Source organism: Canis lupus, chromosome 5 (genome assembly GCF_048164855.1).
Source record: "Canis lupus baileyi chromosome 5, mCanLup2.hap1, whole genome shotgun sequence".
NCBI classification, from domain to species: domain Eukaryota; kingdom Metazoa; phylum Chordata; class Mammalia; order Carnivora; family Canidae; genus Canis; species Canis lupus.
In genome coordinates this window covers 41,240,168-41,257,678 of record NC_132842.1, presented here as the reverse complement: position 1 = coordinate 41,257,678, position 17,511 = coordinate 41,240,168, and the positions used below count along the sequence as shown (strand labels likewise).

General features: G+C 37.3%; 1 protein-coding gene across 3 annotated transcripts in view; it reads left to right on the top strand.

Moving 5' to 3' along the window:
* The window catches only part of LARS1 (leucyl-tRNA synthetase 1), a 75,172-nt gene that overhangs the window by 40,153 nt on the left and 17,508 nt on the right, over positions 1–17,511 (top strand). For 2 of the 3 annotated variants that reach the window (XM_072826352.1, XM_072826353.1), the window contains 6 exons: positions 711–774; positions 10,291–10,474; positions 11,493–11,583; positions 12,554–12,694; positions 13,763–13,903; positions 14,167–14,277. In XM_072826352.1, coding sequence (XP_072682453.1) covers positions 711–774; positions 10,291–10,474; positions 11,493–11,583; positions 12,554–12,694; positions 13,763–13,903; positions 14,167–14,277 — 732 coding nt within the window. The remainder of the gene's footprint in view (positions 1–710; positions 775–10,290; positions 10,475–11,492; positions 11,584–12,553; positions 12,695–13,762; positions 13,904–14,166; positions 14,278–17,511) is intronic. The other variant, XM_072826354.1, reaches the window with a different exon arrangement.

Below are 17,511 nucleotides of genomic sequence, written 5' to 3'. Positions count from 1 at the left end.
ACATGTTCCAGTTATAATGGAATCATTATATATGTCTACAGATTCCTAGGGGGCAGTATAGCCTACTGGAAAGAATAGTGCCTGAGTATCAGACTAGAGACCCTGTCCTAGCTCTGTCATTGCCTAGCAGAGTGACCCAGACAAGTCACTATATTAACTGGATTTAAGTTTCTACCTCTTTGAGAGAGCAAGTGAGAGAGAGTGTGTGTGAGCACACAAGCGGGGGAAGGGTAAAGGGAGAGGGAGAAGCAGACTCCCTGCTATAGGGAGCCTGACTTGAGACTTGATCCCAGGACCCTAGGATCATGTTTTTTTTTTTTTTTTTTTTTTTTTTAAGATTTTTATTTACTTATTCATGAGAGACAGAGAGAGAGAAAGGCAGAGGCACAGAGCACAGAGAGCAGCAGGCTCCTTGCAGGGAGCCCTATGTGGGACTCGATCCCGGGACTCTAGGATCACACCCTGGGCCGAAGACAGGCGCTAAACCGCTGAGCCACCCAGGGATCCCCAGGATCATGTTCTTTCTTTTTTGGAGGGGGGTATCATGTTTTGAGCCAAAGGCAAACACTTAACTGACTGAGCCACCTAGGTACCCCTTTCCCTCTTTAATTTTTTTTTTGTCTTTATCTGATTATGGCTAACCTACTTTGATTTGGTTTATTTTTTATATATGTTCATAATAATGCCTGATCATTGACTTTCCATTTCAGATGTCAAAGTCCACAGGCAACTTCCTCACTTTGACCCAAGCTATCGACAAATTTTCAGCTGATGGTGAGTATACTTTTTTCTTATTGCTGTTGTATAGGGTTTGATTCTCTTCAGATTATGGAAGGCAAGTTAAACTGATTGTTTTACTGCTTTTTTCTTTCACTTTTATCAGTACTTTAAAATATTCACATTTTCTTTTGTGTAATACTTAAAACATAAGAATACTTAAAACATAAGATGTGATCTGCTTAGGAACAAATTGAAGCTAATATTAGTCTTTTTAAAAAGAAACTCATTGTAATTTCTATCTGGCTTATTTTTAATTTCTTACTACTTCTTAAAGAGTTGGTTTATAGAGATATGACTTTGAAGTTTTTCCAAAGTATTTCCTTCATACTTGATATAAACATAAGTGACTTGAACCTGGGAGCATTCATTTTTTAGAGAACTATTTTCTCCTTGGCCTCAGTACTGTTCCATTTCATCATTCTTTTGTCAAGGGAAGAAATGCGCTGTCTAACCCGCAGGAACCATTCATTTCTTTGGCCATCATGGCATGTCTTTCTACTGATCATGACTAGTACAGTTTGAGGCGATGCTGAAGGGATTGGGAAAGAGCTAACCTCATTGGGATGCCTGGGTGGCTCAGTGGTTGAACGTCTGCCTTTGGTTCAGGTCATGATCCTGGGGTCCTGGGATTGAGTCCTTCATCAGGCTCCCTGTAGGGAGCCTGCTTCTCCCTCTGCCTGTGTCTCTGCCTCTCTCCTCTCCATGTGTCTCTCGTGAGTAAATAAATAAAATCTTTACAAAACAAAAACAAAAACAACTAACCTAACTGGCTTTGAGAAACAATGTTTTGACCAGATGCTGTAAGCCAAAAGGACTGCACACAAATACTGTAATTAGTAAGACTATTTCTTACATGAGGTCTAGGTTAGCATTTCTAAAACTAATTTTATGTGTGTACTGGGATTGAACAAATAAATTTATTATAGACGAGAACTCACTGTTAAAAAAAAAAAAAGATACAAATAAAGGGGGAATGCTAAAATATACCCTGTGGTATTGGATTGCAATTGGCAATTTCCAGTGTTTAATTTTATGTACAGACAAATTGATATAAAAGTAAATGTCAATGTATGTGGTAGGTTAGTATATGTGTATATATTTCCCTAGCTGTGTCTGCTGAGAGGGCATATGAGCAGTGACACACTGGTAGCAGGGATACACCTGACATTTAGATCTTGGTTTCTAAATACCATTCTCCAATACATGGAACTAGAGTTCTTGAGAGAAGTGATTGATTTGCAGTCTGGAGTAGAGAAAATACAAGATGAGCATGGAACATCTTATGGTGCCAGTAAAGAAGGCAGTGTTTTAGTAAGGATGGGGATATTTGAAAGGACACAGATTCATTTAAGACAGAAGATCGCAGCAGAGTGGGAGGACCCTAGGCTTGCCTTGTCTCATCCATACAAGTAGGTAACTATCAAATCATCCTAAATACCCTAGAAATCTGTCTGACCATTGGCAGAACAAACTCTGCAACTAGAGATAGAGTAGAGGCTATAATGGAGAAGGTAGCCAATGCAGAGGTGTATTTTGGGAAACAGGTCATGGCCGCTGATGGCCAGTAGCCACCATTGTGGAGAAGGGCAAGAGACAAACTAGTACACAGGGGAGTACACGAGGAAAACCAATCCCCTTAGCAATTGGCTTGGAAAGTGAGAAAGCCTGAATTTCATGAGTTCTTGAGACCAGTGGAGCTTAAAGCCTGGAATTTTAAAGATCACTGTGCTTGGCTCTGGAAGAGCTCAGAGGACATTGGTGCTGCTCTTGGAGAGAAGGCTGGCTGGCAAACATGGTGTTGATGTACAGCATGGAAACAGTGATCTGAAGAGTCCCTGGGGCACACAGCGGGCAGGTTAGTTGCTCATCTCATAGTATGTCACAGAGAGGCAGCATTCAGAGAGACCCCTCCAGGAACTAAGGAATTGGCAGGCGCCATTTCCCTCCCCACCCCTTAGCATATGCATAATGCCACCTGTGGGAAGTAGCACAGTGCTGACACTTGCCACCTAACTTGCTTTTACCAAGCTCCACCCCTCCATGCTCTGGTAAAACCACCCCTTCCAGTCATGCTTGTCTCAGTTTCAGTGTGGCAGAGTCACCCTCCCCAGAAGACCAGCTCAAACCCCTGCCCACAGTGTGTCTCTCAGTCTAAGAGTTTTATGTGCCTTGTTTCTGTCAGTGACAGATCTCATTTCACAAACAGACCAGAGCACACCTAATTAAAAGTACCACATTTAGGCCAGGGTCCAGACACTGCCCACAAGTAAAGAGAGTTTCTGCAGATGACTGGGCTGAAGGATAAAGTGACCAGGACACAACAGCACATGCAGCACTCATTGGAGACACTCCTGGCTGGGAGCACTGGGCCCTGAGGAACAGGGGATACTACACTTCTGGGTGCTACAGTACTTCTTCAGAAGGCCATCACCCTTAAGAATAGGAGATATAGCTGACTTTTCATACACACAGAAATAGGCAGAGAGACTTAGACAAAATGAGAAGACAGAAATTTGTCCCAAATAAAAACAGGACAAAGCCATAGCTGGAGATACAAGTGAAATAGATGTAAGTAACATGCCTAATAGAGAATTTAAAGCCGAGATCATAAGGATACTCACTGAACTTGAGAAAAGAGTGGAGGACATTTGAGACCGTTAACACAGAGGTTCGGAATAAAACATAAGAGAGAAAAAGAGCTCAATAAACAAAATGAGAAACATGCTTGATGGAATGAATAGCAGGCCGGAAGAAGCAGAGGAATAAATTAATGACCTAAAAGAGTAATGGAAAGTAATCAAACTGAACAAAAGAGAGAAAAAAGAATAATGCACAATGAGAATAGACTTAGGGAAACTCAGGGACTCCATCAAACATAATAACATTCGTTTTTTTTTTTTAACATTCGTATTTTTAAATAATCTCAACGCCCCACATGGGACTTGAACTCACAACCCTGAGATCAAAAGTTGTATGCTCCACCAATAGAACCAGCCACACATTCCTACAAAAGACTCATTTTATTTATTTATTTATTTTTTTATTTATTTTCAAAAGACTCATTTTATTTTAAGATTTTTATTTATTTATTCATGAAAGACACAGGCAAAGGGAGAAGCAGGATCCCCGCAGGGAGCCCAGTGCAGCCCAAGGTCAGGCCCTGAGCTGAAGGCAGATGCTCAACCACTGAGCCACCCACACATCCCAAGAGACTCATTTTAGACCTAAAGACACCTGCAGATTGAAAGTGAGAGGATGGAGGAACATGTATCATGCAAATGGATATCAAAAGAAAGCCAAAGGGGATCCCTGGGTGGCGCAGCGGATTAGCGCCTGCCTTTGGCCCAGGGCGCGATCCTGGAGACTCAGGATCGAGTCCCGCGTCGGGCTCCCGGTGCATGGAGCCTGCTTCTCCCTCTGCCTGTGTCTCTGCCTCTCTCTCTCTCTCTCTCTGTGACTATCATAAATAAATAAAAATTAAAAAAAAAAAAGAAAGCCAAAGTAGCAATTCTTATATCGGATAAAATAGATTTTAAAAATAAAGACTGTAACAAGATTTAAAGAAAGATAGTATATAATAGTAAAGGAGACAGTTCAACAAGAAAATATAAGAATTTTAAATATTTATGCACCCAAATATATAAAACAGCTAATAACAAACATAAAGGAACTAATTGATAATAATGCTATAATAGTAAGGGACTTTCACATCCTCTGACATCAATGGACAGACCATCTAAACAGCAGATTATCAAGGCAACAATGGCTCTGAATGACACACTGGAACGGATGGATTTAACGGATACATACACAACATTCCATCCTAAAGCAGCATGATACACATTCTTTTCAAGTGCACATGGATCACACATTAGGCCACAAAACAAGCCTCAACGAATTTAAAAAGATCAAAATCATACCATGTATCTTTTCTGACAACAATGCTATCTATGAAACTAGAAGTCAACTACAAGAAAAAATCTGGAAAGACCAGAGATATATGGAGGTTAAATAACATATATGGAGGTTAAACAACAAATGTGTCAACTAGGAAATAAAAGAATAAATAAAAAAATACATGGAAAACAGAATGGTTTAAAAATCTTTGGGACATAGCCAAAGCAGTTCTAAGAGGGAAGATTATAGCAATATAGGCCTACTTCAAGAAGAAATAAAAGTCTCACATAAACAACCTAATACCTACAGGAGCTAGAAAAAGAATAACAAACAAAACCTAAAACCAGCAGAAGAAAGGAAATAATAAAGATTAGAGCAGAAAAAAGTGATATAGAACCTAAATAACCAGTAGAACAGATCAATGAAACCCAGGAGCTAGTTCTTTGAAAAAAATTAATAAAATTGATAAACCTCTAGTCAGATTCATCAAGAAAATCCCAAGGTCCTGGGAGTGAGCTCTGTGTTGGGCTTCCTACTCAGCGGGGAGCCTTCTTCTCCCTCTCAGTCCTTTTCCCCTGCTGTGCTGGCTCTGTCTCGCTCTCTCTTTCTCAAATAAATAAATAAAATCTTAAAAAAAAAAAAAAAGTGAGAAAGGACCTAAATTAATAAAATTACAAATGAGAGAGGAGAAATAACAACAAACACAACAAACAATTAGATTTTGAAAAACTATATGCCAACAAATTGGACAGCTTAAAAGACATGGATCAATTCCTAAAAATATTTAACTTCCCAAAAGTAAAACAGGAAGAAATAGAAAATTTGAATAGACTGATTACCAGCAAAGAAATTGAATCAGTAATCAAAAAATTCCCAAGAAGCATAAGTCTGGGACTGGATATCTTCATGAGTGAATTCTTCCAAATATGGATTGACTTTTATTTTATTTTATTATACACACACACACACACACACATACACACACCCATTGTGGGGCTTGAACTCAGAACCTTGAGATCAAGAGGCTTATATTCCACCAACTGAGCCAGCCAGGTGCCCCTCCATGAAACATTTAAAGAAGAGTTAATACCAATTCTTCTTATACTATTCTGAAAAATAGAAAGGCAGGAAAACTTCCAAATTTATTCTATGAGGCCAAAATTAGCCTGATAACAAAACCAGGTAAAGACACTACAAAAAAAGAGAACGACAGGGCAGTATCTCTGATGAATGTAGATGCAAAAATCCTCACCAAAATACTAGCAAACCAACCCCAACAATACATTAAAATAAATCATTCACCACGGTCAAGTGGGATTTATTCCTGATGGGTCAGTATTCTCAAGTCAATCAACATGATACATCATATCAATAAGAGGTAAGAGCCATATGATCATTTCAATAGATGGAGAACAAGCATTTGACAAAGTACAACATCCACTCATGATAAAAACCCTCAACAAAGTATGGTTAGAGGGAACATACCTCAACATAATAAAGACCTTAAATGAAAACCCCAAGGTAACATTCTTAATGGTGAAAAGCTGAGAGCCTTTCCCCTAACGTCAGAAACAAGGCAAGGCACCACTTTTATTCAACTTAATACTGGAAGTCCTAGCCACAGCAATAAGACACCAAAAAGAAAAACTTGCAGATGACATGATATTGTATATAGACAACCTGAGAGACTCCTCCAAAAAACTGCTAGAATTGATACACGAATTTGGTGAAGTCTCAGGATACAAAGTGAATCTACAGAAATGTGTTGTGTTTGTATATACTAATGATGGACCAGCAGAAAGAAATTAAGAAAACAATCCCATTTATAATTGCACTGAAAATAATAAGATACCTAGTAATAAACCTAACCAAAGAGGTAGAAGACCTGTACTCTGAATGCTTTAAAATACTGATGAAGGAAATTGAAGCTCTCACAAAGAAATGGAAAGATATTCCATGCTCATGGATTGGAGGAACAAATGTTAAAATACCTCTGCTACCCAAAGAAATCTACACATTTAATGCAATCCCTAGCAAAAATACCAACAGCAGTTTTCACAGAGCTAGAACAAACAATCCCAAAATTTGTATGGAACCACAAAAGAACCTTAAGAGCCAAAGTGACCTTGAAAAAAGCAAAGCTGGAGACATCACAGTTCTGGACTTCAAGTTATATTACAAAGCTCTAGTAATTAAAAGAGTATGGCACTGGCACAAAAATAGGTACATAGATCAATGAAAAAGAATAGAAAATCCAGAAATGAACTCAACATTATATGGTCATTTAATTTTTCACAAGGCAGGAAAGAATGTCTAATGGGAAAAAGATAGTCTCTTCAACAAACAATGTTGGAAAAACTGGCCAGTAACATGCAAAAGAATGAAACTGGACCACTTTGTTAAAACATACACAATAAATTCAAAATACATTAAAGACCTAAGTGTGAGATCTTGAACCATAAAAATCTTATGAAAGAGTATAGGCAGTAATTACTCTGACATTGGCCATAGCAAGTATTTTTCTAGATAGATCCCCTAATGCAAGGGAAATGAGCAAAAATAAAATATTGGAACTACATCAAAATAAAAATTGCACAGAGAAGGATCAGTTGGCAAAACTAAAAGACAACCTACAGAATGGGAGAGCATATTTGCAAATGACATACCTAATAAAGGGTTAGTATTCAAAATATACAAAGAACTTATACAACACCAAGAAACAAATAATCTAATTAGAAAATGGGCAGAAGACACAGACATTTTTCCAAAGAAGACATCCAGATGGCCAACAGACACTTGAAAAGATACCATCACTCATCACCAGGGAAATGCAACTCAAAATCACAATGAGATATCACCGCACACGTATCAGAATGGCTAAAATCAACAATACAACAACAAGTGTTGGTGAGGATGTGAAAAAAAGGAACCCTTGTGCATTGTTGGTGGGAATGCAAACTGGCACAGCAGCCACTGTAAAAAACAGTATGGAGGTTCCTCAAAAAGTTAAAAATCAAACTACCATATGATCACATTACTGGGTATCTACCCCCCAAAATATAAAAACACTAAACTTGAAGGGGTATGCTCACCTGTCTATTTATAGCAGCATTACTTACAATAGCTAAGATATGGAAGCAGTCCCAAGTGTCCATAAATTGATGAATGGATAAAGAACGTGCGCACACACACACACACACATCTCACACACACACAGGGATATTATTCAGCCATGAAAAGAATGAAATCTTGCCACTTGGAACCACATGGATGGAGCTAGAGAGTATAATACTAATAGAAATAAGTCAGAGAAAGACAAATACCATAGGATTTCACTCATGTGTAATTTAAGAAACAAAACAGATGAATCAGGAAAAAGACAGGGAAACAAGCCATAAGAGACTCTTACGATAGAGAACAAACTGATGATTACCAGAGGGAGGAGGTGGGAGATGGCCAAAATAGATGATGCAGATTAAGGAGTCTGCTTGTTGTGATGAGTTCAAGTGATTAAATTAAAATTTATGTATATATATATTTATACATATATATAAAAGAAAAGGGTACAGGAACCAAGTGGAAGGAGCGCCCAATTATGCAAGCTAGGACAATTTAAGAAATAAATGATAGTGTTGGATTATAACCCAGTGAATAAGTTGAATATTTGTGAGTCCATACTGATAAAGTAATAGTCAAATAAAAGAATAAGTGGGTGAGTAGGGACAGCTTTTTCCTTTCAGAAGAATTCATATTAATAAATGTATGAAGGTTGAATGAAATATAAAATCACCATTAGGCAAAAATCACAGTAATAATTGTTACAGACAAGATCTACCAATGATTGCCAAAATCAATGAGTGTACATTTCATAATTTTTTTTTTTTTTTTTAATTTATGATAGTCACAGAGAGAGAGAGGCAGAGACATAGGCAGAGGGAGAAGCAGGCCCCATGCACCGGGAGCCCAATGTGGGATTCGATCCTGGGTCTCCAGGATCGCGCCCTGGGCCAAAGGCAGGCACCAAACCGCTGCGCCACCCAGGGATCCCAATGAGTGTACATTTCAGAAGAAACAAGATATTTGTATATTCTCAGAGTATTTCTACCAAGATACTTTGCTAATCACAAATGGAAAAACAGTTTACAGTCGAGAAAACTTGACACACTACCTAAGTGATAAAAGCTTGCAACACCAGTAATAAGCCATCAATATCCTGTGCCTCCCTGATAGTGATGCACTGAGAAGACCCAAAGCATCACCTTTGTGATTTTCTTGCCAGAGGTTCATAAGCTCAGTCTAATCGTGAGAAAACATCAGACAAACCAAGTTTGGGGAAATTCTATTAAATAACTGTCTCTAGTACTCATCAAAAATGTCAAGGTCATGAAAGACAAAGACTGAGGAGCTGTCACAGATATGAGAGGAGACCAGCGAGATAAAATGATTAAATGCAATGTAGTTTTTTGGATTGGATCCTGCAACAGAAATAGGATATTGGAAGAAAAACTGGTGAAATTTGAATAAGGTCTACAGTTTAATTAATAGTATTATACCTAATGTTAACTTCCTGGTTTTGAAACTATGGTTATGTAAGTTAACATTAGAGAAGCCTGTTAAATGGTTTATGTCTATTCTCTTGCTGTCTTTGCACCTTTTCTTTAAGTGTAAAATTATTTCAGATAAAAAGTGTTTTGAGCTTCTTATGTATTATAAAGTATATTTAATGATCCATAACAATGTTACATGTTCTCATCTCACCCATTTTAGGCACAGATGGTAGAAAAATAATACACATTCTTCTGAACTTTTCCTTTTTCACTTAACACTTCATATTTGAGATTGCTCCATATTGATACATAAAAAAGTTTTCCTCACTCTTGCAGAAATATAGTGTTCCATTGCAAGGATGTCCTATAATTTAATTAGGCTCTTATTAATTTTTTTAAAGATTTTATTTATTTGAGAGGGAGAGAGAGCTAGAATACAAGCAGGGGGAAAGGCAGAGGGAGAAGCAGATTCCCCACTGAGCATGGAGCCCAACATGGGGCTCAATCCCAGGACACCAGGACCATGACCCGAGCTGAAGGCAGATCTAACTGACTGAGCCACCCAGGTGTCCTAGAATGGAAGATTTTGGTTGAAAAGTAAAATTTTGTTAGAAAACATAGAAGCATCTGCTTTTAGAAAGAAGAAATTAAATATATTTTTGTACGTGTAAGGCACTGATGTGTGCTATCATGCATTAAAATCTAGTTATGCTGCCACTAAGTGAGGCCGAAATGTTGATAGGATCTGTATTTCTAATTTACCATTTTCTTCCTGTCTTTCATTCAAGACCACTTTATCTCATTAACTCAATATGCCTGGAAAGAAACACACTGATGCTAAGCATATGCAAAGCGATATAGGTGATTCAAATATTTGAACAACACTGTGGATCCCACTTTTGGTGGTAGTTTGATGGTCCATGGCAGTCCTTTAAAGCCTCCGCTATTTCTTAATTTCTGTGTAGCTTTTGCAGTAATACCCAAATGGACACATCATTGATAGTTACTAACTACATTTTAAAATCATCACTCGATCTTCTTGTTCATCCCCCTCCTCTTCATCCAGGAATGCGTTTGGCTCTGGCTGATGCTGGCGACACTGTTGAAGATGCAAACTTTGTGGAAGCCATGGCAGATGCAGGTATTCTCCGTCTGTACACCTGGGTGGAGTGGGTGAAAGAAATGGTTGCCAACTGGGACAGCCTAAGAAGTGGGCCTGCCAGCACCTTCAATGATAGAGTTTTTGCCAGGTAATCTGTGGACTCCAGCCCTCGCTACTTTACAGTTGCTCAGTCCTTGTGCATTTTTAAGTTTTTGTTTTTTCCCTCCTAAAATAAATTAGATGTCAATAATAGCTACTGTTCGTTGCAGGCTTACTTGTTCTGGGTACTCTGCCAAGCACTTTGCACCCATTATTTGATTTTAGCTTCACAGCTTATATGATAAAGATATTAATGCTCCATTTTATAGTTAAAGAAAGTGAAGCTTAGAAAAATTAAATATTAAATTTCTCAAAGCTAGTACTTTGTTTTGGGGTTTACAAATTTGCTTCTTCAAAGCCGTTCTCATGACTATTTTACCATGCTGGCTTGTGTTAGAATAGGACAGAATGGCTAAATGAAAAGTAGATTAGAAGAAAAAGAGAAATATCAATTTTTTCCTTTTAAAAAACATTTATCATCATCTTTGTATCAGGAGCCATCTTAAGAACTGGTGTTACAAAGATGGATAGGACTTGATCCTTCACTATAGTTTAGCAGGAGAAGAAAACACTCATTACTGAACTCATTACAAGTATAGTTATAGGGATAGAGGGAGATGGCATGTGTGTTCTGGGTTTCTTGAAAAATAAACGATTCTTACAGGGAGATAAGGAAGCCATGGAAAGAGTGATATTTATTTGAGGTATAGTATTTGGAGGGCAGAGTAGCACATCAAACACGCTGGGGCCAAATTATGAAGGGCCTTTGGTGGCATGAACAAATTTTTTTAATATCCAACGTCATTTGTTTAAAATGCAGCAGGTGAATCTGACCACCTTTGTCAAGCTGTTTCCATGTCTTAGACTTCCTAATAAAGTTTCATCTAGAAATTTTTAGACAAGGATATCATTAACTGTGTTGTGGTTAACTGGTTTTGTGGTTGAGTGGTCTTCAGTGTTTCAGGCATTGATCTGATTTTACTGTTTACTAGTATATACGGCAGTTTTATATATCTTCATGTACTTGCATGTGAACTCAGTAATCTTTTTTTCCTCCTATTCTATAGTGAGATGAATGCAGGAATTATAAAAACAGATCAAAATTATGAAAAGATGATGTTTAAAGAAGCCCTGAAAACAGGGTTTTTTGAGTTTCAGGTAGGCTATTCTTTTAGTAGCTATAAAATTTGTTAGTGTGAATATGATGTATTTTGCTCTTTTTCCCTTCCTGCGATGACAAAATAACTCCTCTAAGATGGGGACTCCTCTAAAATGTTGCCAGGCAATTTTTAAATTCTTTAGTAAATTGTAGTTTTAAATAACTTTCTTTGATACTCTTTCTTTTGTGTTTGATATAAGTATTTCTGTCTCTAGTTGAGCTATGAGTTAGTAAAGGTTAAATCTAAAAATCAGCCACATTTTCTAGGAGAACATTTTTAAATTGATAAAATATAAAGATAAAATAATTTGCTTAGTTTGAAAATAAGCATTTTCTGATGTTGCCCACAAGGTGTCAGTGTTTCCTCAAATTTGGCAGTTCAGGGGCTTAAAGTGAAAATGTAGGTTTCCTCAATCAGTTTTGTAAAATATCACATTGGGATTTATGTAACTTGGTTTTCATAGATGTGGTTAAATAAGGATAAGTGCTGAACATAGCAATGTGTCCTATTTATAGCCTTTTTTGATACTTAATATCTTATAGGCTGTTCAGAGTATCATCAGCCCTTAACACAGAGTTTAAATTGTGCAACTTTTATATGCTACAAAATGTCTTTCTGAAAAATTTTTCTTGAGAATCAGTACTATAAAACCATGATATCCTTTGACAAGGATTGGTATACATTTAATTGCAAGTTGTTAAAAATGTAGTAAAACTGGGGGGTGCCTGGTTGGCTCAGTTGGTAGAGCTTTAGATTCTTGATCTGCAGATTGTGGGTTGGAGCTCCACATCCGGTATAGAGATTACTTAAAATAAAATGACGTAAAACCTTTATGAAAATTCCTTATGGAATTTTGAAAGACTAAAAGCTTAAAAATGCATTAACATTAAGGTACTGAATTTTTTTCTTTTCATTTTATTTTTAAAAAGTATGGGGAGAAAAATGGTAAATAATTTCAAATCTTACAGGCTGCGAAAGATAAATACCGTGAATTGGCCATAGAAGGTATGCACAGAGACCTTGTGTTCCGCTTTATTGAAGTTCAAACACTTCTCTTGGCTCCATTCTGTCCACACCTATGTGAACACATCTGGACACTCCTGGGAAAGGTACCTGTCTGTGGTTCAGATGTTGTGGGCAGTTTTGATTTGGCCTTATTAAATAAATACAGTAATAATGCTACTTAAGAGGAAAAGACTGAAAAAAATATTTCAAGAATAATGTTGGATTCATCATTTCATGAAGCTACCTTCTGTTTAGACAAATACATTGTGTGTGTGCCTTTATTTATGTACACACAGTGAATGTATTTTAAAAACATGTGACTGTGCATTTTCTTTATCACCTAGTTCTTTTTTTTTATCACCTAATTCTTGTTAGGAAATGTTAAAATACATTTAAATATATTTTAAAAATACATTTAATTAGAATTCATGTGTAACTAATACTGTTTTTCCAACTGTTAAAAAAGGTGAAAATATTGAGAAAGATATAAACGACTGTTAGAGCAGCTCATAAACAAAGATAGAAGTGTATATTTGCATAAATATTTTTGTTTTATATAAAATTTCTGGCATATGTAGGGCTGAATATTCAGGGTTATTATATTAGCATCCTTACTGTGAGGATAGATTCAATTATTTCTCCTAGGCTTGCAGATAAACAGATTGGCTGGTTTAATAATTTCTTTTCATCTTTATTAGCCAGGTTCTTTTGTATTTTTTAAAGCATGAACAATGCAAAAAATGTACTCATGATACATATACTGAATAGCTATATTTTCAAGACTAAATGTATTAATAGGATAAAAACCAAGAGTGCGTATAATTTATGTAATAATGATTAAATTTAGGCAAATTAGCATTACATAATTTTCTTTGAAAGTGAGCATATGTGTGTGGGTATTAATACGCTTGTACAAATGGATGCTAATTAAGAATGTAGAGTCAGACTTCACAGCTTGAATTCTAGGGAACATTAGATCAGGGACTGTGGAAGTGTGTTATGGGTAGTCAGGTTTGAACTCTGAGCATGCAATTACAGATGGTAGCCTTTGGGTTTTGTTTTGTTTTGTTTTTTTTTTTAGATGGTAGCCTTTGTATGGAACTGTAATCAAGAACCATAAAATAGTTGTGTGCTTTAATCCCACTGAACTTTTTTTTCTTTCTTTCTTAAAGCCTGACTCCATTATGAATGCTTCATGGCCTCTGGCTGGTCCTGTGGATGAAGCCTTGATACGTTCCTCACAGTATCTCATGGAAGTAGCACATGACCTTAGATTGCGACTCAAGAACTATATGATGCCAGCTAAGGGGAAGGTGAAGGCTTTTTATTTTATTTTATTTTTTTTAAAAAGGGCTGTTCTTGTAAAGTTATTAGTCAAGTAACCTTTACTAGTAATGAAAATTAAGACAACTATCGTTCCAATGTGTCAGACTCTTTTTACTGCTAATTCAATTTTGTAGTATGCGTATGCTTCTTACTGTTAGAGGCAGTAGCAGTGTATACCAGGAGGGGGATATTTCATTTTTGGTGTATACAAGAGTGATCAAATGTTTTCTCCCTTTCTTTTGCCCTGTAGAAGACTGACAAGCAACCACCTCAGAAACCTTCACATTGCACCATCTATGTGGCGAAGAACTATCCTTCTTGGCAACATACCACCCTGTCAGTGCTGCGTAATCACTTTGAGGTGATGCTCTCAGCAGACGTTCTCCCAGTGTTGTTGTGTGTGCCTGTGCCTGTTTTTAGGATGTTGGCAATGTCTGGGAGAAGGGAGACTGGCAGCTTTGTGTAATTACCCCTAGGCACAGAGTGTTTTTTGTTAGCTGTGCTGGCTCTTAAATGGATACCGAGGGAAAAGTTGCCATCTTTTTTATCATTTCTGATGCTTTCATACAAAAATATAGTGGCTCTGGTCATATGTAATTAAAAGGTGTGGGATTTTCTCATATGTGGTTAAAATTATGAAGCAAAAGGACTGAGTTTGCCTTTTGGGTTTGTTAGGACTTGAACGCTGGAGTTCATGAAGCCTTAACCTCATTATGTTTAAAAAAAATTTGAAGTTTGCCTATTGAGTAATTTAAAACAAAATGTCTATTTGATAGTTATCCATAGAAATGGAGAGCTGGATGTTTTTGGCTACATCAGGTAAAGAGCTGTTAAATATGATTATTGTGTTTGAAGGAAACAATACTTCAACATAGTTCTAAGTTTTCCTGAAGGAAAAAGTCCATCTACCTTTTTCTTTCACATTCAAAATATGGAAACAAAGTATATGTTGTGGAATTTTTGCTTAGGTTATTTTTTTTTTTTTTTTTTTTTTTTTATGATAGGCACACAGTGAGAGAGAGAGAGGCAGAGACACAGGCAGAGGGAGAAGCAGGCTCCATGCACCGGGAGCCCGATGTGGGATTCGATCCCAGGTCTCCAGGATCGCGCCCTGGGCCAAAGGCAGGCGCTAAACCGCTGCGCCACCCAGGGATCCCTTTGCTTAGGTTATTAAGAAGAGTTACTGGTAGACACAAATTGTTAAGGTGCACTTAAAGAAGAGAGAGAGACAAAACGGTGATTATGGGCAAAGCATAAAGTGATAACTGAAGGGAAAATCCTTAGCTTTGAGTTTTGAGAACTTAACTGAGATTTTATTTCAGAAATTTTTGTAGTTACTTAAAAAATACTCAGAAAAACATTTACGTTTGGAAATTTGATGGAAAGAGAAGAGCAAGTGATTTTTGTGAGCCTATCTTTATGGAGAGCCACTTCCTCATTTGATTGTATATAATAGAAATAGAACATATTCTATAGAATTGCTTGCAGATTTTGATGTATGGCAAGTAAAAAAGTAAAAGCCACTTTGGTAGGTAGAAAAATGATATTGTGCCTTAGTGGGTTGCATATTCATAATAGCATTTTCTTTTTTTTTCTTTTTTTAATTTTTATTATTATTATTTTTAATAAATTTATTTTTTATTGGTGTTCAATTTACCAACATACAGAATAACACCCAGTGCTCATCCCGTCAAGTGACCCCCCCCCAGTGCCCGTCACCCATTCACCCCCCCCACCCCCCCGCCTTCCTCCCCTTCTACCACCCCTAGTTCATTTCCCAGAGTTAGGAGTCTTTATGTTCTGTCTCCCTTTCTGATATTTCCCACACATTTCTTCTCCCTTCCCTTATATTCCCTTTCACTATTATTTATATTCCCCAAATGAATGAGAGCATATATTGTTTGTCCTTCTCCGATTGACTTACTTCACTCAGCATAATATCTTCCAGTTCCATCCACGTTGAAGCAAATGGTGGGTATTTGTCATTTCTAATGGCTGAGTAATATTCCATTGTATACATAGACCACATCTTCTTTATCCACTCATCTTTCGATGGACACCGAGGCTCCTTCCACAGTTTGGCTATTGTGGCCATTGCTGCTATAAACATTGGGGTGCAGGTGTCCCGGCGTTTCATTGCATCTGTATCTTTGGGGTAAATCCCCAACAGTGCAATTGCTGGGTCGTAGGGAAGGTCTATTTTTAACTCTTTGAGGAACCTCCACACAGTTTTCCAGAGTGGCTGCACCAGTTCACATTCCCACCAACAGGGTAAGAGGGTTCCCTTTTCTCTGCATCCTCTCCAACATTTGTGGTTTCCTGCCTTGTTAATTTTCCCCATTCTCACTGGTGTGAGGTGGTATCTCATTGTGGTTTTGATTTGTATTTCCCTGATGGCAAGTGATGCAGAGCATTTTCTCATGTGCTTGTTGGCCATGTCTATGTCTTCCTCTGTGAGATTTCTGTTCATGTCTTTTGCCCATTTCATGATTGGATTGTTTGTTTCTTTGGTGTTGAGTTTAAGAAGTTCTTTATAGATCTTGGAAACTAGGCCTTTATCTGATATGTCATTTGCAAATATCTTCTCCCATTCTGTAGGTAGTCTTTTAGTTTTGTTGACTGTATCCTTTGCTGTGCAAAAGCTTCTTATCTTGATGAAGTCCCTATAGTTCATTTTTGCTTTTGATTCTTTTGCCTTCGTGGATGTATCTTGCAAGAAGTTACTGTGGCCGAGTTCAAAAAGGGTGTTGCCTGTGTTCTCCTCTAGGATTTTCATTGAATCTTGTCTCACATTTAGATCTTTCATCCATTTTGAGTTTATCTTTGTGTATGGTGAAAGAGAGTGGTCTAGTTTCATTCTTCTGCATGTGGATGTCCAATTTTCCCAGCACCATTTATTGAAGAGACTGTCTTTCTTCCAATGGATAGTCTTTCCTCCTTTATCGAATATTAGTTGACCATAAAGTTGAGGGTCCACTTCTGGGTTCTCTATTCTGTTCCATTGATCTATGTGTCTGTTTTTGTGCCAGTACCACACTGTCTTGATGACCACAGCTTTGTAGTACAACCTGAAATCTGGCATTGTGATGCCCCCAGATATGGTTTTCTTTTTTAAAATTCCCCTGGCTATTCGGGGTCTTTTCTGATTCCACACAAATCTTAAAATAATTTGTTCTCACTCTCTGAAGAAAGTCCATGGTATTTTGATAGGGATTGCATTAAACGTGTAAATTGCCCTGGGTAACATTGACATTTTCACAATATTAATTCTGCCAATCCATGAACATGGAATATTTTTCCATCTCTTTGTGTCTTCCTCAATTTCTTTCAGAAGTATTCTATAGTTTTTAGGGTATAGATCCTTTACCTCTTTGGTTAGGTTTATTCCTAGGTATCTTATGCTTTTGGCTGCAATTGTAAATGGGATTGACTCCTTAATTTCTCTTTCTTCAGTCTCATTGTTAGTGTATAGAAATGCCACTGATTTCTGGGCATTGATTTTGTATCCTGCCACGCTACCGAATTGCTGTATGAGTTCTAGCAATCTTGGGGTGGAGACTTTTGGGTTTTCTATGTAGAGTATCATGTCATCAGT